Source organism: Odontesthes bonariensis, chromosome 24 (genome assembly GCF_027942865.1).
Source record: "Odontesthes bonariensis isolate fOdoBon6 chromosome 24, fOdoBon6.hap1, whole genome shotgun sequence".
NCBI lineage: Eukaryota > Metazoa > Chordata > Actinopteri > Atheriniformes > Atherinopsidae > Odontesthes > Odontesthes bonariensis.
Genome location: NC_134529.1, coordinates 10,307,137 through 10,331,332, shown reverse-complemented (window position 1 = coordinate 10,331,332; position 24,196 = coordinate 10,307,137). Strand labels below are relative to the sequence as shown.

The window sequence follows — 24,196 nt, the reverse complement described above, 5'->3', positions numbered from 1 at the left end:
CAGTCTGAACACAGCCTTCTGCCTTTTATGGCAGTAATATGGCAATTCTTGCTTGTAGAAGGACTCACTCCTTTTATAGATATAAACGGTCCATTCTATGCTAATAAAAACATAAGTCATTTAGAAAAGCTATGTGATGTGAAAAGAACCCATTTTTCTACTTGGGTCTGTGTCACAGTTCCACACTGCAAATTCAATTTTGTACATGACTTAAGAAATAAGCAGAAAATAACGAGAAAATAAGCTTCCAGAACACCAAACCAAAAATTTGAAGCCTCCCTGTTTATTTCAAATCTCACAAGTAGGGATTACAAAATTACAGTGCTTCAATTGAAACAGTTCACGGAGTGGAAGGAGAAGAGAAGGAGAGATGACAGACCATTTAGGGAATTTTGAGCAAGTCATGCAAAAAGGTGTGGGAGAAGGCCTCCAATATAGTAGCACCTTTTGTGGAAAAAAAATAAATCCATCTGTCCATAGATCAGTGCAAAAATAGTAATGAATATATGCCATAGAAAGAAAATAGATATATATTTATATACTGTAAATACTTGACTGTTGACTACAGACACAAGAAATATACAGAGACTTGTAGAGTGAAGCCCGGTTCCAGCAGAGCCTCTGAGCCCAAAGCAGAGACTCTTGAACAAGTCCAGTTGAAAAGGGTGCACACCAAACATGACAGCTTGATATTGTTCTAATTCAGAACAGTCTTTCCTAATAAAAGGGAGCAGATGCCTTTCGGAGCTGTCAGTCGGGATGTGACCTCTACAGAAAAAGCAGAATAAGAAAGACAGACAGCACCATAATGACTGCCAGTGTCCTTCACAGAGCAGGAGCACACAGCATGCTTCGTCTCCAACCAGAGAGTAATGTTACATTATTCAGTCAAATAGATCATTTAAAAAAGAAAGGGGAAAAAAAGCCATGTGGTAGTGCGATTGCAGGAACCAGCAGTTTGGATGAAAAGATAACTTTTTCTTAAATATAACATTGGCTCAGATGATAAGCACTTTTTTTTTTAAATCTTATTCATTTATTTATGTATTTTTTTCAAATGGTACTCTTTTAGATAAAATGCACAAGCTCCAAATGTGTGGTCAGTGGTGATTAATATGTATTGTGAAGCACCAGTCGACAGCAGTGACAAAAGCAACAACAAAAACAAATGATACCAAAATGAACGGGACAGACATTTTTTTAGTCACTGAGAAACTCTTAAATCTCACCTCCACTTGTTTTTAGAGGTCTTGTGTTATTCATGCTTAAAATTAATAACAAAAAAACCTCAAGAAACAGTTGATATTATCTCTGTTGATAGTTTAAAGCAACCTGTTACAATTTCATTTTGCATAGCGTGAGTTTTCACATGAGGGATTTATCAAGCTCACTGTTGTCTGTGTTGTAAAGCCTTACTGAGTGCACATTGTTTATGAACTCAGTAAGCCATGCAAAACTGATTCACATTCACCCCACTGACAGAAGCAGATGATTATTCTTTCAACTTTTGGGTTTTGCTTTAAAAATATAATGGTTAGCGATTGGTGTATTGGAAAACAAATGATGGTTTTGGCGCTTTGACAAAGGTATTGTTAGCCCTGTGCTTCATTTTATACCTGACAATGGAGACCTAAACAGACACCAGAGGAACACAACGAGCATTAACAGAACTAGAATCATTTTTGAGGAAGCTGCTCCTGGTCAGCTCGGGGCAAACCAAATTTTTTGTTCTTTTTAGCTATTGTTGAAATACTACAGGATAATTTTTTGGTATTGACAAAACTTTCACAATACTTGAGTTTTTTTTTTTAATCAAACCAATTGGATCAAAGATCCCTGATTCTTTGGCTTAAACGAGGCTTTTTTTTTTCTTCATTTGAAAAGCAAAGTTGACCTGGGAGCTTTCAGACAACAACCCTGATGTCTTTTTTGTGGCCATGAAGACATGAAGTCTTCTTGATGTGAGGTCTTTATAGTGTGTGCTATATTGTATACAGGTATTATTGGCTGATGTTAGCCTATCACAGAGGCTACATTTGTCATAAAGAAAAAAATGCAGAAAGATACAAACAATGTGGCTCCGATTCAGTTGAGCAGATGATGGTGTCATGACAAGTGTCTTCAAAGCAAGTTGCCTCGAATGACTCCGAAAGATTTTTTTTAACTAATAAACTTTATGTACATATAAAATTTTATATCGGCCGGTTTATCAACAGTGATAAATTGATATATCGATAGCAGTTCATCAATATTGGAAATTTTCACTCACTTTAAATCAGAATGACCCCCAAATATCTTGCATCTACTGGACTCTATGATGCATGAAAAGGCATCATAGAGTAATAAGAGCTTTTTTCAACCTTTGTTATTCTTTTTTCATTGATGTCTACATATATTTGTAAGACTATTTGTACTAAGAGACAACAAGATGAAGGTAAATCTTTACATGTTTTACTAAAAGTACATTTAGTACCAGTTGGAGTTACAATTCAAGGCGATGCTCAAGTTCTGCTTCAAATGCCTCTAGATCTGAGTTATAAATATAATTTGAGACAAAGAAGGTAGTTTTTATCTGGGAGTTAAAATGAGACCTCTGTGTGTTGTGTATTTATTTACACATGATGCTGTGCCATGCGCAGGCCTGTTGGTGACACATGATTTAAGGCATTGATAGAGGCACTGGAGCAGCATGTGACAGCAGCGCTTGCCTACTGTGTGCAAGGCAGAGGAGCTCACTAAACTGTATTGGTGTCAGCAACAGGGAAATCGGAAGGTCAGAATGCTGTACTATACCACCGCTGTCATACTAAACCGTGACCCACTGTGTCTGAAGTACACACTTCAGCAATGCTACCTTAAAATGGGCTAAATCATAGCTCTGAATGTAGAGCATTGCCAAAACCATTGAATATTGATTGACATGGTAACTAACACAGTATAGTACAAGAGAGCTGGCTAATGGATGAAGTGGAGCAAAAACAAACAGAAGAGACAGAAGCAGGCAGTGAAAATCCTCTGTTGTCTTACATTAAACATCACCAGTAGCCCTGTTTTACGATATTCACTGATTATTTCAAATGTTCCTTCCTCTGCAAGCAGCCATGCATAAAAAGAGCTCTTATGGCTGTCTGGTAACGTGTGTATTGCTAAAAATATATGTGGATGTAGGAATGGCAAAACCAAGACACGGAAGCAAACGCTCAAAATATGAATCTATGCTTCAACAGACATAAACCCATAAGCTGCACTCAAAGTAATACCCCATTTTTTCGGTTAATATTACAGCATGACTGAATGCACCATGAACATATAGAGCTTAACAACAGTAATTACATCAACATCAAAATGGTTCTTCAGCAAAAAGCTGGAAATGTTCCGTAATCGTTAACATTATATACACATATAAGATCAAGATCAAGGTTGCATTCCACTCTGAAATTATTGCACAGTAAGCCACTGTGGGCTTGTCATGGTCATCCCCTTAAACCCCTGTATAAAAATAGAACAACATCAACACACCAAACAAGTCTTAATCTTTTTTTTCTTTTGTTTTTATTTAACAGGCACTGCCGTGGCCAACCCCGCTTAAGTCTGCAAACATAAACTGTGTGCCACAGTGTGAGCTTTGAGAGTCACTTTTGTCATTCACTGCCCCAAGCACAGAAAATATCATTTCCAAATCGATTTTCTTCTCCCCCATGTTCACTGCTCTGCGGTCACAAATAGAAACCTTGACCGCTCCCTCTCCATCTGACCCGTCTTCTCCTCTGGGACTTAAGCCAGGTTCAAACAGTCGGGATTTTTGGCATTTCTCTTCACTGCTGACCCAGAGATTTGGCACTCAATAGAGTCCAAGATGAGTATGAGGAGATTCAGGACAAATACGCTGCCTCTTTGCCACACACTCAAAGCGGCTCATAGAACGGCCAGTCTCTGCTGAAAAAGTGAGAGGGAGTGCTAACGGGAGCATCAGACTGTGGTTTTCTTTTTCTTTTTTTAGATGTTTAGACAACAGTTTCCACACCAATCAGCTTTGGTGTGAGGATTCGTGGCGTTATTCCATTGTTGAGGTCCTCCTCAAACTCCAACAGCTGGCCCATAAAGTTAAGGTTTGGGGAGATGATGGGCCTCCTGGTTTTGACAAACTTGTAGGCGTCCGTCATGGTCATCCAGGTGTGCTTCATCAGGTAGGCAATCACGATGGTGGCTGAACGAGACACACCTGCTTGGCAGTGGATCAGAAGGCCCATACCTGCTTGGTGTGCTTCCTCTGCAGAAAGGAACATGGAAACAGTTAGAGAGCAGCATAACAGATGCTTTGTTAAAGTACTACACCTTCCTTTTTGGCTATGCATCTTACTAGGGGCTAGATATTAAATGTCAGGGTTTCTTTTTTCTATCAGTATGGATCTATATAAATCTTTATCATGACTTTCCATTAGTCTTTTACCCATATTTTGAAGTTCAACATTGAAAAAGATTAATGGAAAGGTCAAAATTCAAAAATAACCTTCCTCAATTTGAAATTTGTTTACATACCCAGTAACCTAAACTTCTGAAACAATCCAGAAGAGCCAATTTACCTAATTTTTTGCTACATTTAAAAAAAATAGCAGCAGATTTGCTTCATAATCACATGGAAATCCTGTTTTTTTTTTTAAATACCTAAAGCAACAAAGAGTAGAGTATGGAAAATTTATCAATACCTACAATCAGAAGCTTTGCCTAGATAAAAACAAAGTACTAAAATGCGCTAAATTTCAACCACAGGCCATGTGCAGACAGTAATAAACAATCATACTATGGTATAAAAACTTAACATTTAGCTTTTCATCTGACTTTTTCTGTCATGCTCCTCCAGTACAAGCCAGAAAAGGTTAACCAGCACAGCTACATTAATCATTAATAATGATTAAGGAACCAGTAAATAGAAAAAGGAAACAAACTGAATTTTAGTGAAACAGAGATCAGTGCAGTTTGAGAAGTGCTGGTCTATATGTGCTGTACCCACATCCTACATGCAATAATTCTGTCCAGGTTTAGAGCTGGTTGTAAACACATAAATACAATCGTCTGATTGTTAGATTGCAACACCTAAACAAACTATGGATCAGGAACAAGAACTACACCCTGGACCTTCTTTCCTCCAGGCCACAATGATTATTCAACACATCAATCTTTGTGTCAATACAGGCTGTGTTATTGATCTGCAGTAAATGCAATTTATGTTTTAAAAAAATCTCTTTCTGCTTTAATGAATCATCTCTGTGTCTCTGAAGCAAATTATGTGTTTAGAACCATTTATTATTCAGCGCCAATGTGATCTGTGGATCTCTACTTTATGTTTCCACACCTCTACATTTCAGGGGGAAATTATGTACTTTATACTCAACTGCACTTATCTGACTTGTTTAGTTATTTGTTATTTCTGCGAAGAAGATTTCACATACTGGATAAGATAACCTTTTTAAATACAACATTTAGTTAAAGACTAAACCACTGGCTTCAGACCTTTTTGGCTGGACACATCTTACAAAATGCAGTGTGTAATCAGGGTCACATTTGAGATACCAAAGTTATCAGTTCCACCAAACGGCAATCTGACCGTCTAAACTTCTCACGTGGTTCCATTTCAATCATTTGTGTAAACTTGTGTAAAAATTGTTTACACAAGTGGACAACCTGTAAAGGTTGATATTAATCTGTGGTTTGACAGTTTACAGCTCTGTGCAACCTGCAGTGAGATGTCTCACATGAGCATCGCTTTGTCTTAAAAGTTGTCCTAGTTTACATTTTTGCAGGGTGAAGTTCTTATGCAAGGCCACATGGCAGTTTTCATACCGATGAATTCAAAAGCCTCCTCGAAGTACTGGCGCAGGTTCTGCTTGTTGCTGTCGGTGGCGGGCAGACGCTTGTAGATGAAGACGCCCGTGTCATAGTGGAAGAGCGGCAGGTGGGTGGTCACGTTCAGGATGTAGCCGATGTTCAAACGCTGCAGCAGGTTGATCTCCTGAGCATCGTGCTCATTCCCCAGATAGAGGAAGGGCAAGATTGGTGTCAGCTCTGCGTTCTCGATGTCTGGGGTGGAGGGCAAGGAGTGAGGTAGAGGCCCCGTCAGGCCGGCAGCTGCGCCTGGGTCCAAGCCCTCATGAAGGTGCAGAGAGTGCTCACACAGGTTTTCGTGGCTCTGCCTGAAGGAGCTAAGGCCTCCTGTGAACACAAAAAGAAAGACTAAGCTGGGAGCAAACATAGTGCTACACTTTGTGTTGGATAATAGGGTAAAGAGTTTAAGCATTATTAAAAGTGTCAAATATCATTTCCTTATTTACTTTACATTCATTTTCTTCAACCCTGTCTCCTTATTAAATGCAGACTGCAGCTTTGGTCTGAGTGGATGGAGTATGGAGCTAACACAGCATGGGTTAATGGTTCACTTCCCACAGGAGCCATCTATGCTAAAAATACATACATACATACATACATACATACCTACTCGAGCCTCTGACCAGCACATGGCAATGTTACGACTGACCAGGACAACTAAGCTTTGCATACACATCAGATAAAATCAACAACTGGCTTTAATGAGCTTTGAAGCCCTTTGACATGAGAGGATCCTCCAATCGCCTGACTGCATTGATATATTTGGATCTGATTTGAATGCCTCCATTTGGATAGTGACAAATACAAAGGGATCGGCCAGAGAGAGGTGGCTCATCAGACAGATTCTATTGGCTCACGCACACACAGGTGTTTCTGTTTAGCTGGTAATGTGCAAGTAAATCAACAGACTGAATGTTAAACACACTTCTCACTGGACATCTGCACTTCTCCAAATAACTGGTTTGCACCTGTTTGTAACAGTGATGCCATCAGCCAAAGTTTCCCTTCAACATTCGAGCTGTGGGAGGGGTCCAAGTATCAGTTGGCGTATTGTTCACAGTGCAGGAGCTGACATCATGCCATCTGAGGTCATCGCACAGTCTCACAACTTTCCCGGGGTGGGAAGCAGGTGGGAATCTCCTGTCAACGGCCGTACTGTGTTTTCATCGTGAAACAGCCAGATTGTTAACCATTAACAAAGACCTCAACCTAAACACATGACAGTAATAGTGGCCAAGCCTGGATATAATGGGATGTCGTAGTCATAATTACACTTTGGTAAATAAAAGAAAGGGAAGTGCTTACAGGAGCTGTTACACTAAACTAAACAAGGTGTTACAGAAAGGGGGATTTCCACTGAAATGGATAGTTTTTCTTTTCTTTCTTTCATTTCACTCTGAGCTACGATACGGCTGTGAATTTCAATAAATTCCATGAGAATCATTTTTAGAGACCTCCATATTCCTGTATTTATCAAATGCAAAATAACTTGTCCTCTGAAAATCCTATATCTCAAATACACATCAACATTTTAAAAAAATCTTACGAGATTAAAGGAGAAGTTCGTTTTTTTAAACATGGACCTTATTTCTGGCATAAAATACATTCATCTACTCACCGACAACAGTTTGGTGAAAGTCGCCGTCCTTCGGAAGATATTTAGATTACTCAAGATCTGCTTATATCCACATAACGGGAGAGAACAGGGCATAGACAATACAGCCTCTAAATAAGGCATTATCTGTCTTTATTTAACCAATACTTTAAGGCGAATGAATGACTGAATGCAGGAAAGTATGTTTTCACTTCCATTCATCACATGAGCTTACACTCAAAATAACTTTTATCTGCTAGCAATATGTCTGCTAACATGTTATCCTTAACAATTTTTGAGTAGTTTTTAGCCAAAACTCGATGCCGGTTTTAAAAATCATAGAAGTATATGTAGTGTAGGATAGGTTTTTAAAAAAAGGCCCTGCGCTCTGGTGTACAACATGTTTTAACCATAACTTGATTTAAAAATAAATTGATACCGTTTCATTGCTAATACTGGATATAAGATATTATCTGCTATTATATATTTAGTCACTAACATTATTTAGTCAGAACAAACAGTATGTAGCAGGAAATCTAGCCTCACAGTGACAGTAAAACCTTGTTTGACTCAATCTTTTTATTCTGATCAAACTCAACTTATAAATGACACCGTTCTTAGCAAACCGATGTCTAGAACCAGAACATTGTTGTGAGATGAAATCTGCCGAGTGTGACCAGCTGCCATTATCTCTGACTAAACTCACAAGGGAAAACATTTGAAGTGTCTCTTTCGCTTTCATGAGCCACCGGCACAGTTCCTGTTCAGAAACTACCGTATCTGCCTCTCAAAGCCTCTCCCACCACAGGCCTCTTGTTTCCACAGCTCTCCGTGAACCTTCAGAAACTACTGACGTGTTGTTTATGGTAATTCAAGCGGGCTGAATGTAATCTATTACAGCTCCTAGCTACAGCAGGGCATGGATGGAAGCCTTTGTGTTTCTGCTGGACTGGAGCATCACACCACAACCGTATTTACAGTCAATCATGACTAAGATGTGCCAGTAACTGAGCAAACCATGAAGTATGACTAAATTATTCAGCAGCTTTCATGCAAGCATGCTCCAGAAATGTCACTATAACAACCCTGTGTACAATAACAATTCTAAAAAATTCTAAGGAGATAGAGAATATTAAGCACTACATGTAGAAAAGTGGCAAAAAAAGAGGATTTAAGTTATTTTTTAGAGTGAAAAGAAGGGCCTTCCACCACTAGACTGTTCAAATTTATTATTTTTAATTTGAAATATCAACCCCTTAATTGGATGTCCACAAATGTGTAAGGCTGTAATCAAAAATGTATAGAAATGGGAGAAAGTGGCTCTTTAAGATATCAAAAAAGTATTTAAAAAATTGAGCCTGAGCCTTTTGATCCCCCTCTGCAGCGAGGGTGGCTCACATTCTGCAAGAATTAAAGCAGCTGAAGGAGGAGTCAGAAAGTCAGCGGGTTCCTCCAAGTGAGGCAAGCCTCAGACAGACATGAGTGCAGGATGAGCAACTGAAGAGGAGCCGTGTCCGTCAAACCCCACAGGACGGCCAGGTTGAAGAAGACAGAACGCATGTGAGGGGAAGAGATCAAAGTGCTGTGATCTCACAACTACACGGTGACCAAGAGGCATTAAGAAAACGCTCACAGCCCAGCCCCGCCCCCAACACAACACACAGCTCCAGCTTCAAACATGCAATCCAAAGATAGAAAACATGGCAGCGAACCAAGGACTGCCATCTCAACTGGCTTCTTTATTTACTAACAGCTGCTTCTCACTTCCTGCAAAATGCTCAACTATGTCATATAGAGGCCGATAAAGATAGTGAGCATACGTTTATGTATGAGGGTGATGCAAACAGAGTACACAGGATGACTACTGATGGAAAAGCTGTTTGTGGTATTATAACTACTGTGGTGATTCGGTACAGAGCTCACAGGATGATAAAACCACAACCACTTTGTTGACAGGCAGAATCAGCTGACAAGAACAGTAAAGGTCAAAGTTTAACATGGTTTACATACACTCTACACGCTACTGTTTAACCACACCAGCTTTGTATCAGCTTATATTGCCATTAGGTTTCAAGTGGTCACTGCTTTCAGATCTTAAAAGCAATTAAGTACGTGCAGAGCCAAACTAAACTCTAAAAAAATTGTGGTTTTTAGTTCATTACTTTTCAGTGATACCGGTCTTTGTGTCCCCAAACTTTAATATGCCTACTTTAGTGTTACCTTTGAGGATGATGGGGTCCTTGCCCTCCCTTCTCAGGGATTCCAGGACCACATGTAGTGGCTGGGAGGATGTCAGCCGGTTGGGGTCTGTGGTGCTCTCATCATAAACCACAATCTCTTTAGAGAAGATGCCCTTAAAAGAGTCCTTGCCCTGGCGGCAGGAGATGAGGTCCAGCACAGTGATCTTGCCCTGGTGCAGCCGCCGCCGGCTTATCTTGTCAGAGCAGTTGATGTGCACGGCCCCACGGATGTGGCTCTTGTTGTATTCCATGAAGGGCCTGCAGTCGATGATGACCGGCACAGGCCCAACAGGGTGGCCCATGGGGCAGCAGGTCATCCGCTTGGCCAGCTCATTGGGGTGGATGACCCTCAGGGTGGATAGGGCCTTTGGCGTTCCCGCGGTGAGGCTGGGGGCGCTTAATGCTTCATGGTTGCTGACCATAGAGGTTGGGGGCCCAGCATAGCTGAGGTTGGGGCTGCTGGCGCTCACCTGGCTGTGGCTGAGGCTCTGGCTGTCCTTCTCATAGGTAGTCACAGAGCAGCAGCTGGCACTGCTGCATCCACACGACAACGAGCGCGTGGAGCCCTTGGATGAGGGCATATACGTTACAAGATTGGCCGTCGCCCGGATCTTCACCACGGTGGTGCTGATGACTGTGTTGCTGCTGCTGGTGGTTGTGATGGAGTCCAGGTAGCTGGTGTCCAGGCGTAGTTGGAGTTCCTGAGGTCGGATCGGCCTTGGCAGCGCCACCACAATTCTGTCGTCAAGGGGAGATGGAGGCATGGGGAGGCCGAGGGCTGGACGTTTACGGAGAACTCAACAAGCCGCTCTGTGAAGAAGCAGGGGAGCAGAAAATAGTTGTTGTTAGAGTAACTCTGCATCCACCAGTCCTAATCAAGGCTGTGAGTGACTGAACAGAGATCTCCCACAGACCGACCTCTTGTCTGCTGGATCAACATGCAAACTAGGAAACGGCTGCTTAAGCTAAATATTAGTACTGTCAACACCTGCAGGGCTGCACCCTAGTTGGAGTGACAGACAGGCCACTAATAATAAGCAGTGAAATCATCAGAGAGTGTCCTGTAACTGAATCACTGGGAGAGTGATCAACATTAATCATCCTCCAGATACTGTACATGAGTGTGATGCTGAATTTTTCATCCCAACTCTGCTCTGTCTGACCCAAAGCTTTTACAACAAGAGAGGGGGAAGGAAAAAAAAAAGATAAAATACTGCATCAATGCCACGCCGCAGCTTTGTCTCTCGCCCAAAATGTAAAGTCAGGGTATCCAAAAGGAAAGGGGGCCAATTCCTTTTGATCAAAGGGATTTTAAAAGCATGCCATCATGGGATATTATGTAAAGATACCCGGCGAGCTTTGCTTGTCCCGGGCATTACCGTCCTTTAGGCACGGTGCAGGTTCAGCAGAAAAATACAAGCAGAGATCATTCATGGCCAAATTCATTGAAGAAACCGGCATGAGAACGTGCCGAGAATGTGATATAGCTTTCAGGGGGAGACTGATGAGCAGCAGACTGAAGGAAATCCAATTTCACAGCAGCATGTATTAGAAGAATTACAAAATCAAATATGTGATGGTGGGTTTTAAGGGCAGGAATTGTAACTTTGTCGCAATGAAGGATTAAAAGATAAAGCCAAATACACATGAAAGCAGAAGTAAAATAAGACGCCACATAAATAATAAACTAGAAATAACATAACACTCAAAATGGTTGCAGGGTTTTTTATATTTCTTTTCATTATTTATAGATAGGCAAACAATCTATATGACAGTGCATTTCAACAACTTGTGCCACTAATTCCCAAACTTGTCGCATATCTGTTCTTACCGGTGAGTGTCACGGTTGACTGTAGACGGGTTTATTATTATCTCCCCTCGCGGACAAACGTTGCCTCCATTCAGTCCGTCCCGGTGTTGTAGATCAGCAACATATTTTAGTACTTTTACCCTGCTCCCCAGAAATAATACTGAAGGAAGTCTGCCAGCCTACAGATGTCGCGCAAACGATTGACGCGAGTCTGAGCCAATGCGCGACCTAATTAATATTAAATGAGATGCTGTGCATAAACTGAGGTCCGGCCCTGCGGTGGGAGGGGCCTGAGAGAGCTGAGTGCCTCTGTGGCTGCAGGGGGGGGCGGTTGTCGCCTGGACTGCCTCCAGTCTCAAACATGAGAAGGGATGATGTCACTGGCAGCCAATCAAAAGTCTTTCCAGGAGGCTGGAAGAAAAAGACGCGGTGCCTTTAGTTGCTGCTCGTAAATGTAAGGCACAGTCAACTGGATCCTTATTGAAAGATAAGGAAGCTACTTATTGGCCCACTGTGAAGTAAGTTTAAAGAAAATTAAGCCATATTTCCCCTATAATACACTCATATGACAAATAGAGGAAGGGATTAAATGTTGATGATATTAGCACCGTAAAAACTGCTGTCAGGCTTCAAAGAAAGATGCAGGCATATATAGCTCAAGTCTGAGAAGCTGTTCACTTTTACTGGTTTAAGTCACAACGGACTTCAGTCTTCATAGTCAGTATGTGAACATGGAAAGTAAAGTCAAGTTACAGTTAAGCCTCAACCATTTGATTGGACTATTCTTCTTGTTCCAATTCATTAACAGTAGAGTGTCAAACTCTTCTATGATTTGGTGGAGATATGCCCTCTTGCAACTTGTTCGCTCTTGTCAGTTGATCTGTTACATCTCAGATCAAAACAAATGACACGCAGTTTAGCTTTTGACAAAAGAGTACGTTGTTGAGTAGTGAATTGGACAACACTATACAAGTTGTGGGTATTTTCTGTTGATAGCAGATTCTTCTGTTACTTTGTGATCAAAGCCCAGGACGGGAAGAGTGAAGTAGAACACCTACACCAGCTAAAATCACATTGAACGTAAACATGCAGTGCTAATTTGACCCCTAACTGCATTATCCAGGGATATTATTTTGTTTGATATCCAAATTCATTATTGTCTGTGAAAATTAGCTTTGCTTTTAACTTAACACTTTGGTCAGTTGGTACAATCCTCTTTAACTATGGCAAGTCACAGTGGTAAATATATTTACTCCTTTGCTTTCGAACCAGCACAACTTCTTGAACTGGATCCATTCAGGATTCTTGGAACTTTGGTGCTATCCTGAGAGCCACCCGGCATTTCCACCAGTTTTGATCAAAGTGATTGAAATCAACGATTTTTATTCAACAGAGGATGTAGCTCTTCTTCTCTTCCCAGCTTAAATCCACTGATGTTGCCAACAGTTTACTCTCAGCTACTTTTTGCTTCCAGCTGGTCACCAATTGATTTTTGGCTGAAATGTTCAGAATCATCTAAAATTAGGTGCACAAACTGGAATGGAAAACATTTCTTGATAGAGCGGGGTAATGCGATGGCTTCAATCTGAGAACTCACAAACAATTGTCTCTGTCTTTGCCTTCGGAAGCAATGGCCCATATTTTGGGGCTTCCACTGTACCCATACAATTACCAGATATCCTACTATTTCCACCAGTAAATGTTTAAATGCAGTTTCATGTTCCAAAGCAACTGAAACTCTAAATCCTGGTCAGACATTCGCATATGATTCCAGTGTCTGCCCAGAGTCTGTTCTCTGTCTCCTTTGCTCTCAACATGGACTAATAACCAGCATTTGACCAAACAGAGCTCAAACATGATTGGTTTATTCAACTGGGACAACAAACAAACTTCAAATGGAAACCATTTCCTTGAACAAACACTTCCTCCCTTGAAGATATTTGTGTATAGAGCTTTTGATGACTCATTCAAGATTGAATCTCCTGAAACATTTCCATCCACAGTTTGAGAGAACTGTAACGTTCAAAAGTTACAACCTTCCTACAACTTTTTGTGTGAGCAACTGAGTAAGTAGGTATTTCAGGGGAAGTTTTTCACCCCATTTCCTTACAGAGCTGCTTCAGCCATACCACACTCAATGTTAAATATAAACAGTGCTTAAGATAACTCTTCAGCATCACTTTGGTTGTTGGACTGAGCAACACTGCAACACTAAAGGCAGTTTTCATGGTCGGTCTTCAGTTGATGTACTTAATTGTCGATGGTCATTGTCCTCCTATGTCATCTAAGTTTGAACTGGCAATCACTATGACATTATACTGAAAGATACCATGCTAATCTTTGAGAATTCATTTTCTCCTCCAGCTGTCCAGCAGTACAACCCCGACTGATAAAGCTGCACCTTTGGAAGATGTTGTCATGTTCTGACTCAATGTTTTGTGGGTTGTCTCATCACCCCATCAAACCTTTTCCCACCAGTGCTGTTGAGTTTTATGGCAAACAGGGCAAAACCTCCTCCATGGTTTCTTACCATGGACACTTTGTTCAATCATTTGCATTTGGTTGACTCATGAACAGAGATGTTAACCCGCTCCGATGAATCCTTGATAGTTGCTCTGGGCATTTTTTAACTTCACTGAGCATTCTGTGTTGTGCAAGTAATCTTAACTGGGCACACATTTCTAGGGTGAGTAGCTACAGTGGAAGATCAGATCAAATTATAGACAGCTTGTGCAACTGACAATGTGTAATACTTTGAAATTACTGTGTAACCCTTTCCACTTTCATTCATATCCTCATTTTTCAAAATCCAAACTCTTCAAAGCACTTTTTTGTGTGTTTTAAAATTGCCATGACCCTCAGTTTGCTAACTTCTAACACCAATTTGAGTCATTTAAAGTTAATAGCTTCCTGGTCAAATGCTTTTTCAATCCTATATGGTCAGACTTTGACTGATTAAAGTATACTCAATATGAACAAGAGATATATAATGATTTGTGTGATATTTGTTCCCCCACCAAGATATGATCAGGGCCTGAGGTGTGCATTCACTGCTGTTTGTTTGTTTGTTTTTCAGCACAATTAAAACTACCAATCTGAATTGCATGAAACACAGTTGAGAAATTGAGAATTGCCAAAAGAAGAAGCCATTCAATTTTAGTGCAGCTCCAGATCAGTTTTTTTAAATACTCGGAGGTTGGAACAGTGACCTCGGTGGAGGACTGCACTCCTAAAGTACCCTTCCAGTTTATATTTGTATAAGTCAAACCTAAAATATCAAGAACTCCAATGTACCTGTAAGTGGGCCTTGAAATGTCCTTTGTCTTTTAACTGCCTCTGTTTCTATTTCTTTATATCTTTCTTCTGGCTTTTTATTATTCTCAATAAACCAGAAATTATTATTATCATTATTAGTGTCCTTGTAGTACAATGCATTTTTTTTTATCTGAGTCACACAGTCTGACAGACTGCAGAAGCTTATTGTTTCCTCTCCTTACTTACTCATTTTAACAGTGTAACAATATCAAGTGGTTTATTTTCTCGAGAACTAAATGTCTATTTAAAAGTTAAGTGACAGAACCCTAACTTCCTGTAAGTCTTACTGTAGTGCTATACATGCAGAAGCAGAGTGTCTCCCCTGTGTTAAACAACACAAGTGACCTTTATGAAGAATTGGGAGGAATCATTGGTGGTAATAAGTAGGTGTCTTTGGCAGGAGGGCTGTCAAGCAAGTGCCAAGTTGGCTGGGTGCACGGCTCCATACAACAGGACCCATGCTCTGGTAAAAGGGTCTCACTGTCTGCAGGCTCCAAATATAATCCAAGCCCTCTATTTATCCTCACTGGCAACCTGAAACAACGCAGGGCATGCATTACTGCTTCTACTATTAGCTCTCTATGCGGTTATTTATAAATGGACACAGCTGATCAAAGCTGATTGGATTCCCAGCGACTCCTGTTTCACAATGTATTAAAAGATACTCAGAGAGCAAGCTCCCTTGGCCATCGGAAGAGACTTTGACGTCAAATTTTATGTATAAAATCTTTTTGTCAATATAAGTACCCCCATTCAGCACTTACATCATCATACAAATGGTTACAAACAAGGTTAAAAGCAGATATCCAGTGTACAGTGTCTGTATTTTTCAAACAACATTGATCTTTGTTATGGGTACCCATAAGTGAAGATATATGACAAAATAAAACACTGTTTAATATTATGTAAATATAACACAGTATCTGTCTGCATATACACTCTAACATATTCTAAAACCTTGCATTGTGTATAATACCTCTTATGAGTGAATCTCTTTTAATCTAACCTTCATTTATACAGAGTAGAGTGGCTGAGCATACTTACATATGCTTTTTATTATACCAAATCAGAATCAATCAAAATTTAAATTAATTTATTCATGCGGTAAAATTCAAAAAGTAAAACTGATGCTGTGGAGAACAAAAACAAGATGCACTATTATGAAACAGGGCATTGTCTGTCCAGTAAAAACTACCATGTGTTCCTTTATGGGAATGACACTGAATTACAAAAGATTTGCTTTACTGTTAAAATCAAGGAAAAAGGACTTTGTGTCACTGAACTTTACCTTATATAACTGTTCTAAACGCTAAGAAAAAAATAAGAAAAAGATCAGTATGAAGTGTAATATACTGAGCCATCAGAGAGGCATCTGAACAATTTCAACTTTAATTTGAAGCGTGACAATAACCCCAGACATACATTTAGATATAAGGATGCATTAGAGTGGACATAAGAAGTGGAAGAAGAACAAGTTCTGCGGTAAATTGTATAAACCCGAGAGGCCTAGATTCAGTCTCAGATTACAATTGCATGAAGACAATACAAAATTGCATGAAGATAGAAGAATTTCTCATTCTTCTTCCGTCCTCTATCTGTGTGGTAAACACATGATAAAACCTGTGTGACGATCGCAAGTTGTTAAAGATAGAAACATGAGCTCTTATATGAGAAACAGGAGCTTCATTTGAAAGATCAGTTGAATTGAAGCACTGAACACAGTGTGACCCGAGCACTTATGTAAATCCAACCAGTTCAGCCTGTATAGCAGGTTTCATCGGGTCGAATGTCTTTTTGACAGCTTTTTACAAACGTAAAAGTTTTTCATTCCACAGCTAAATGGGTATCTCTTCCAGTAAAAGATAAATGAGAGGCTGCATCAAATTACCAAGATTAAAGTATACAAACCTCATCAAACTACTGAAAAACGATTGGGTCAAAGATCACGGGCAATGTTTGGGAGTTTTTTAGAATGTGTTTCCAACAACAAAACTGATTTCTTACGTGGAAAGCAATCTGATTCCTAGAAGAACTCTGTGTTTATTAAGCCACAGATTTAAGATTTCTGAGCCAAAACAATCTCATGTCATCCCTGTCTCTGATAGAATAAAAATTCTGTATGTGAACATAACTTCTGTGATGTGTTTACTAGAATAGTCAACTCCTGTATTAATTACTGCCTGTTCATTAGTGATGTTAACTGTGCATTTGCGAGGAAGTCACAAATTCTATACATATTTTAACAACTCCAGAAGATATAAATGATTATTGGATTTAATTGTATTTGTTTAAAGAGCAAGGCTGTGACCTAAATTTGTATGATAATCAGGAAGCTGATGTCAGTTAAAACCAAATGCAATAAAAAATACAAGCTGAAGCATCAAGGATGGGCTACGAAAAACCTGAAGACTTATCTATTAAAAGATTTTAGGAGAAGATTAAATGAGAGTGACTCTATTAAACCGATGGATGAGTCAGGCCTCAGCAGGATGGATGAGTCCTGTTATGGGCTGCTTTCCTTAAGGGTAAGCTAAATGAAAACTTTTGGATTAAGGTTGGACTGATAATCAGCTTCCATTGCTACTGCCAGTTTCAGATTTCTTGAAGAAGTCAATCTTCAGGAAGAAGACTGGAAGACAACTGTGTTTACACTGGAGAATGCTTCATCGCATGCTTCCAAGTCAACTGCTACGTTATCAAGAAAAGGCTAAATTATGATCTAATAATGACCGGGCCCCCTCCTCACCTTAAATAAATCCTATTGAGAACTTCTCAATTTGTCCAGATTTTGCAGTTTGGGAACAGCTCTGTGGGCAGTGTTTGGGAGGATGGGGTTACTGCTTCACATGACTGCAAACACATTAAAAAAAAACAGAAATTGTTCGCAGGAATACATTTTGCCTATTAATAGACTGTGGAACAAAATGCCCCCTGATATCTGCACCATCACTGATCTCGGCCTTTTTAAATCAAAGCTTAAGACCCACCTTTTTAGACTGGCGTTTCAACTCTGATTAGGGCCACTATGCTCATTCTAGCCGCTCTTTTTTTTTTTTTTTTTTAATTATCTTAATTTTATACACATTTTATTCAATTAATTTTATTGCACTTGTGGAAGGCTTTTAATGCCCTGCAGCACTTTTACCATTTCTGAATCGTGTTTTATGTTTTGTTTTACGTATTGTTGTCTTTTATCCTGTTTTAAAGCACTTTGAGTACCAGTTGGTGATTGTAAAGGGCTATATAAATTAAATTTGATTGATTGATTGATTGATTAATACTGCATGCATTATACAGAGTGATTTATCTCTGAGTAGGAACTTAAGTTTTAGGAGATGTTACGTTGTAAAGGCCCCTGGAGAATCTAGTTCATAACCAGGTTTAAGCAACAAAACCACTCTGGTCAAGGTTCTGGTCATGATTTTAGTTCAATGTTGCTAAAAGAAAATCCTCTGCCCCCCTACTTAAAATCGCTTGAACAGTCTCAGTTTGACTCAGGTTTGATTCAGAGTTTGAAGTACGCAAACGACTACAGAAGAGTTTCATCATGCTACTAAAAACTCCTTCTCTATGTTGATTGATATTTATAACTGTGAAAAATCCACATTAGTGGCCCTGGAGGCATAACAGTGCTTTGTGTTTAACACATTGCTCAAACATGCATGCTATGCCAGTGCTAACAATCATGGTAGCATTTTTAGCAGCATGCTAACGTTTGCTAATTGGCATGAAACATAAAGCTCAGATGAGGCTGATGGGAGCCTAATTTATTTTTACATTTTGAGCAAATTGAACGATTTTTTACTGATAATGATACAAGTAAAGTACAGTTTATCCTCTATGAGACGACAAAATTGATGGCAGTTGAAAACCTGCTGACAGATTTCACCAACAGTTGTCAGTTGTGGCGCCAATAGGTTTCCTTCAACACATTTCCTAACTGTTGCAAATTAAAAGAACATGTGTTTTTAAATATTAACGTTGTGGTTTAAAACCTGAATGCATTGCGATTATCACATGAGGGATCATTCAGTTGTCCAGTACTTCACCCTCAGGTTTTAAAGTATCTGGAGTCGCTAAATTTCAGAGTGAACAAAACAACTATTTGTCAATCATTTGTCAACTCTTTGTCTCTTCCTTACATTTTTTTCTGTCTCTGTTGGCATGTCATTTGTGTTTTTACATTTACACCAGAAGAGAAAGTTGCCTAAATGAAATGAATATCAGTAATCTCTCCAATATGTTGTTATGACAGACAGAGAGCTGGTGACTGTGAAAATGATTGCTTCTGTCAAAAACTTTGTATCATTTCAGTTTCACTGCTCAATATGATTAGAAAACTCATACCATTGCAAGATCTTTGATCTAGTTTGAGACATCTTTTTCCTTTTATAAATGTCATACCATGGAAAACATGACAGAGAGTGGTTTTGTATATCTGTTTTGAGATAATGTCAAACCTTGATGTAAAACAGTTTGGTGGTTAACCTTTTTTTGGTGCTCGGCATTGGAAAATGTGACTGATCGTGGTGCAACATTTGCTGGCCGAGATGAAAGAACCGCACTGCTTCCTGTCTTCAGCAAGGTGCAGCTGCAGAGTCACATTTACAGCAGCCCAGAAAAAAAAACGCAACCCTAAGTAACCTTGGAAACAAGTCATCATTCATTCATTCATTTAGCAATGCCCAAGAGAGTGTTTGAATTACAAATTAGCCCATTTACTAATTGCTGTTTTTAGTCTTTAACATGCAGAGGACTGCCCTCTCCCTCCAGTATTTTGTCCCATCTGACTATTAGCTTCATTCCTCTTTCAAAGCTGAAGGTTTAACAAATGGAAGACTCTTGATACTGCTCATGGTTTTTAAGAAGGAATGGCACAGATGGGCTTACTGCAGACCCAACAGCTTGAAAAGCAACATGTCCAGTGATGGCAAGGAAGGACACTGCCAAATATTCAACAGCCTGTCGACCTATGCTTCTTCACTTTCTGCATATTTATCAGCTTCTACTATGTTAGTCTGAAACACAAAACATTACACAGTTTCAAGCAAATCCAACCTATTGATGAGGTGATTATATATCTGTCATATGAAATCTATTATATTAGCTTCAAGACAGATAACTGAATGAGCAAAATAACACTGTTAATCATTAAAGTTTTACACAAACTCTGTCTCTGTTTTCTTTTTTTTTGGTTGATTTACTGGATGGAAATGTTGTTTACTGCCTAAACATTTGTACACGCTGCCAGCATGTGACAAACATTAGTTTCACAACTAAACTTGTGGTAAAAACCCTGATGGACAGATAAGATCAGTAACCCAGCCCAGTGCCAGGGGTGTTTTGGCCATTCTGCATCTCTAGTGGGCTGCTTGGTAGATAAATTTTAGATTTAACCTTCAGGCTCATTTAGTCACCAAACACCGTCATATGTAGTCACATTTAAAAATAGTCACAGTGAAATGTGTATTAAGTCCAGAGAAACTGTATTAGGTTCAGAAGTGCTTCAATTTTTTTTAATGCTGTATGTTGTTTATGAATACTGTACAGTAGAAAATACATTGAATTCAGAATTTCAGCATCATATGATTAAATTGAGGCAACTGCTTGAAGACTGAGAACAAGTGTTAACCTTTATTCAATGAGAAAAGCCATATTGATCATTAAGATTTCTTTTCTAGGGGTGCTCTGGCTTCAACTTTTAAGTTTTCATTGCATCACATGGCATTTCAACTGCTTTCATATTGAAGTAACAATTCAATTTAAGTGGCTAACTGCCAAATTTGTTTAAGACTATAAAACACGGATTTTTTTTGATGATTAGTAAAAGCACAGTCAGAAACATTACATTTCATTCGGACCAATAGATTGTCTCTACACAATGGAGGTTTAAGCACATACAAACGAACACTTTGTTCACTTAAGCTGCCTTGTTTAATTGTGTTTAAATAGCCACTTCAGTTGTTTTTGTCACTAATGTTTCAACTGTAAATCATAATTGAATTATGCATTTAACCCGCTTTTACCAAATACTGCCTGAGACCGTAACATTTTAATTATACATTCAGCTGCATCTTTTTCTCTTCAGCTGGCCCTTTTGCCTTCCATCGACGCAATGTTCATACAGTGTCCTCAGACTTTTACAGCGCTTACATTCAACCCATACCTCCTTCGAATTAACACTCTTGACCCGTTGCTGTTTGTTCCAACAATTTCCACTGAGATTTTCGGGTTAATTAGTAGCATACACTTAAGCCGACATTTTAACTTCACTCTTGCTTACATTAACACAACAGCTTCAACAGCTCATTACTTAAGCCTGAACAAAAACCTGTTTTAACACTTTTATTTAAACTACATTTTTTTTACTATCTTTGAGTAACTCATTTCCAACGATATACCTAAAACTGAGGTCAGTTGCAAATGATCAAGAGCAAACACCTATACGTTTTCTTCTGAAAACGTAGAATGTGTTAAACAGTGTCATCAGCCATTTGTCAGCATCCTCAGAGAAAATCACCATTCAAGTAACTAAAAGACAATGTCTGTGCAGTGAATTCTGCTATACTTACATAATATGCAATGATCTCCCACAGAGAAAGTTAGAAGTGTCATATTGTCTTGAACTTTTTCTCACACAGTCCACAGCATACAGGTCTGTTATACCTCAGTCAATAACTCAATTCCCCTCCCAGGCATGTAAACTGGGATAAGGACAGAAGTCCACAGAAATAACACAGTCGAGCTGGAACTGTAGCTTGACTCAATTATACACGTAACAGTGCTGAAGCTATGCAGCCCCAACCCACAGGTTAGCTCAGAACTCACACATCTGCTGGCGAAAAGGAAGAAGACACTCAGCAACACAGCACCTTAAAGGAAGAAAAAATGATATGTGTAGATATATTTAATCAATTTTAGAACTATGCTTTAAAACATCTCATATTATATTTATTTTTGAAATACCCACCTCCACTGAAACTGTCAAATAACCACAAGGGGAGTTCCAACTGAAGGCTGAGAACAACTGAAATTAGCTGATGGATGTGGGCAGTGAAAGGAAAAAGAAATCATCTGCTAAACAGACAAATTTCTCCTTTGCTGTTGCTTTGTGAGGAGGCCAGCCACTGAGACAGATTACCAGGAGAGGTACAGTTTACACCTAACAATAACAGCTCCATCACTGAACTCATAACAACCCTATTTTCTCTGACTTCGACCAGTCTGTTCAGTGTTAGCCATTCACGTTGGCATGTCCCTTCGCCGGAGGAGCAGTGACTCATCCTTACTGTCACTTAGCAACAACCAAATATTGTTTAGTTACGATAAAAAATTTTTTAAACATTTGTTCCCAGTTTCTCACTCACAATGTATTAGGTCAGAGAGAAAGCGTCACGGTTACTGCTGTTCTAGATTTTGGATTTTTGCTTTACTTCATGCTTGAATGAAATGTGAGATGATCTCAAGAATAGCAGCTAATGTCACTCTGCCTGCGATGGGATCCCAATTTAAATCTGACCATCACCCTGAGTGGACGTGTATCATAGACATGTTTGGTTTTAACTGGGGTTTTTTGATGATGTCTCCCCGATATTTATACCAATCACTCTCAGCATATATGTCTGTTTATTAGGTCTGTTCGGAGGTTAGAATACAAACTTCTTCGCCTCGGCCCTCCAGTGGAGCAAGTTATCAGATGCACTCCCTGCCCTCAACCTCTGAACCAAACGGAAGGATAACAAAATATAAATAACAATGACTCTCTCTGCACCCGCTGGTAATCATGTCTAAATAGCAACAGTTTCTAGGACGAGGGGGGTTGGGGTCACCTGCTGCATGGCTGTGTAGGAGCCAGGACATTTTAGCTCTGAATGGTTCCTCCCAGAGGAGGCTGAGCTTTATCCACTGTCTGCAGCTGTCTTCCTGCTTTTGGAAATGGACTGCTCTGGACTATTAATGCAAGAATAATAACACTAAATCAGTCAACTGTATAGTCAACAGTGAGGAAACTCTAGTTTACAGCTGTCTTCTTTTTTACATAAAGCTATTAGATTCTGTGTTTTCCTGTAGTTTGTGACAGAAGTGTGAGTTTCTAACATTGCTCCAACTGCCTCGGTTGTTAACATATATCAAACTAACTCCTTAGTTTTCCCATATTATCTTACACAAGGTGTTGTGGCTGTCAAAAATATAAAACGCTTCACTTACTGTGTTAGAGAGGATGATTTTGCAGTTTACACCCACCACATACCAGGAGTAATCAATAACAAATGCAAACCTTTTCCTGAGTAAGTTTTTGAATAACAGATGTTCTGCAGTAGGTTGTAACGTTCAACAAAGCCACTCAAATATGTATTTGGATGTTGTTAATTCTCTTGTGTGTTTGGGTCTCAGGGAGCAGAATGATGTAACGAAATTAAAGAGAAGATGCCTAATAAATGTTTCCATTTAGTAATTAATTTCAATTAAAATGCATTAAATGGAAAAAAGCTGTGTCAGACCCATTCATCTAAGTTGGTTTATTTAAAGTATGTTGGAACAGTTCCATATCAAACAGAGAGGATTACAGGTCCTCCAGTCCACAGTCTCATGCTCCAAAGTTCCATCTTTTCGTATTTTTTTGTAAAAACATTCAAATGTAAGTGTATATTAATACAGCTGACTTCCAAAGAACGCTCCTCTCATTAATATATGTTTCTGTTTCTTTTGTAAGACAGTTTAATGCATCAGAAATCATGACTGAATATCAGCCTATTAAGACTACATATCAACCTATGGTCACTTAAAGCCTTTTAAGACTGTCGCTCTGCTCTAATAAAATCCTAATGTTATAACTGTAGTATGATCTTTTAAAATCACCATTCAAGTACCTTAAAGACATTGTCTGTGCTTTGTATTCTGCTATAACTCCCACAGAAATCGTGCTGTCTGACTCCATGATGTTGAGATCAGAATCCAGTTAAATAGACAGTCTCAAAACAATAAAAAACTGTTTATTTTAGATCTAAAAGTTGTTAACCCCCATACCACAGGCTATCTCAGAACTCGTACATCTGCTGGCAAAAGGAAAGAAGACACGGCTGATAATTGGTAATTTTCTCATAAAACTACTGACCAATGAGATAGTAAGGGGGGGTACTGTAGGTTTTCAGTTTGAGTGCAGGTAGCTGAGTAGGTTTGCTTATTCTCTCATTAAATCTTGAAAAAAACTTACCCAAGACTCATTGTCTAAATTAGTCTAAAGGGAGTCAAGGGCCAAACAATTATGTGCGACAGACACAAGTCGATACAAGTGGGGTTAGTTATTGTGAACCCGGCCCTTCTGTGGGATGCCAGAACAACTGCTGCAAAGAC

At 39.3% G+C, this 24,196-nt stretch overlaps 1 protein-coding gene across 3 annotated transcripts; it reads right to left on the bottom strand.

The window, feature by feature from the left end:
• Nucleotides 1-263: 263 nt before the first annotated feature.
• Nucleotides 264-21,603, bottom strand: dusp10 (dual specificity phosphatase 10). Of its 3 annotated transcripts, none has more exons than XM_075458563.1 (4): nt 21,415-21,603; nt 9,698-10,527; nt 5,842-6,210; nt 264-4,270 (listed from the first exon to the last, which is right to left on the bottom strand). In XM_075458563.1, exons 2-4 carry the CDS (start codon nt 10,479-10,481, stop codon nt 4,005-4,007), a joined length of 1,419 nt encoding a protein of 472 aa, XP_075314678.1. In that variant the 5' UTR covers nt 10,482-10,527; nt 21,415-21,603; the 3' UTR covers nt 264-4,004. The 3 variants fall into 3 exon arrangements, with proteins under 3 accessions (XP_075314678.1, XP_075314676.1, XP_075314677.1); XM_075458561.1 differs by lacking the exon at nt 21,415-21,603 and adding an exon at nt 11,549-11,752; XM_075458562.1 differs by lacking the exon at nt 21,415-21,603 and having other exon boundaries at nt 9,698-10,651.
• Between the last annotated feature and the right edge of the window lie 2,593 nt (nt 21,604-24,196).

Coding starts and splice junctions, on each gene's coding strand:
- dusp10 (XM_075458563.1), bottom strand. CDS start 10,481: ATGCCTCCATCTCCCCTTGACGACAGAATTGTGGTGGCGCTGCCAAGG. Junction 6,211..9,697: donor GGACCCCATCATCCTCAAAG/GTAACACTAAAG, acceptor TTGTGTTCACAG/GAGGCCTTAGCTCCTTCAGG. Junction 4,271..5,841: donor GGAGGCTTTTGAATTCATCG/GTATGAAAACTG, acceptor TCCTTTCTGCAG/AGGAAGCACACCAAGCAGGT.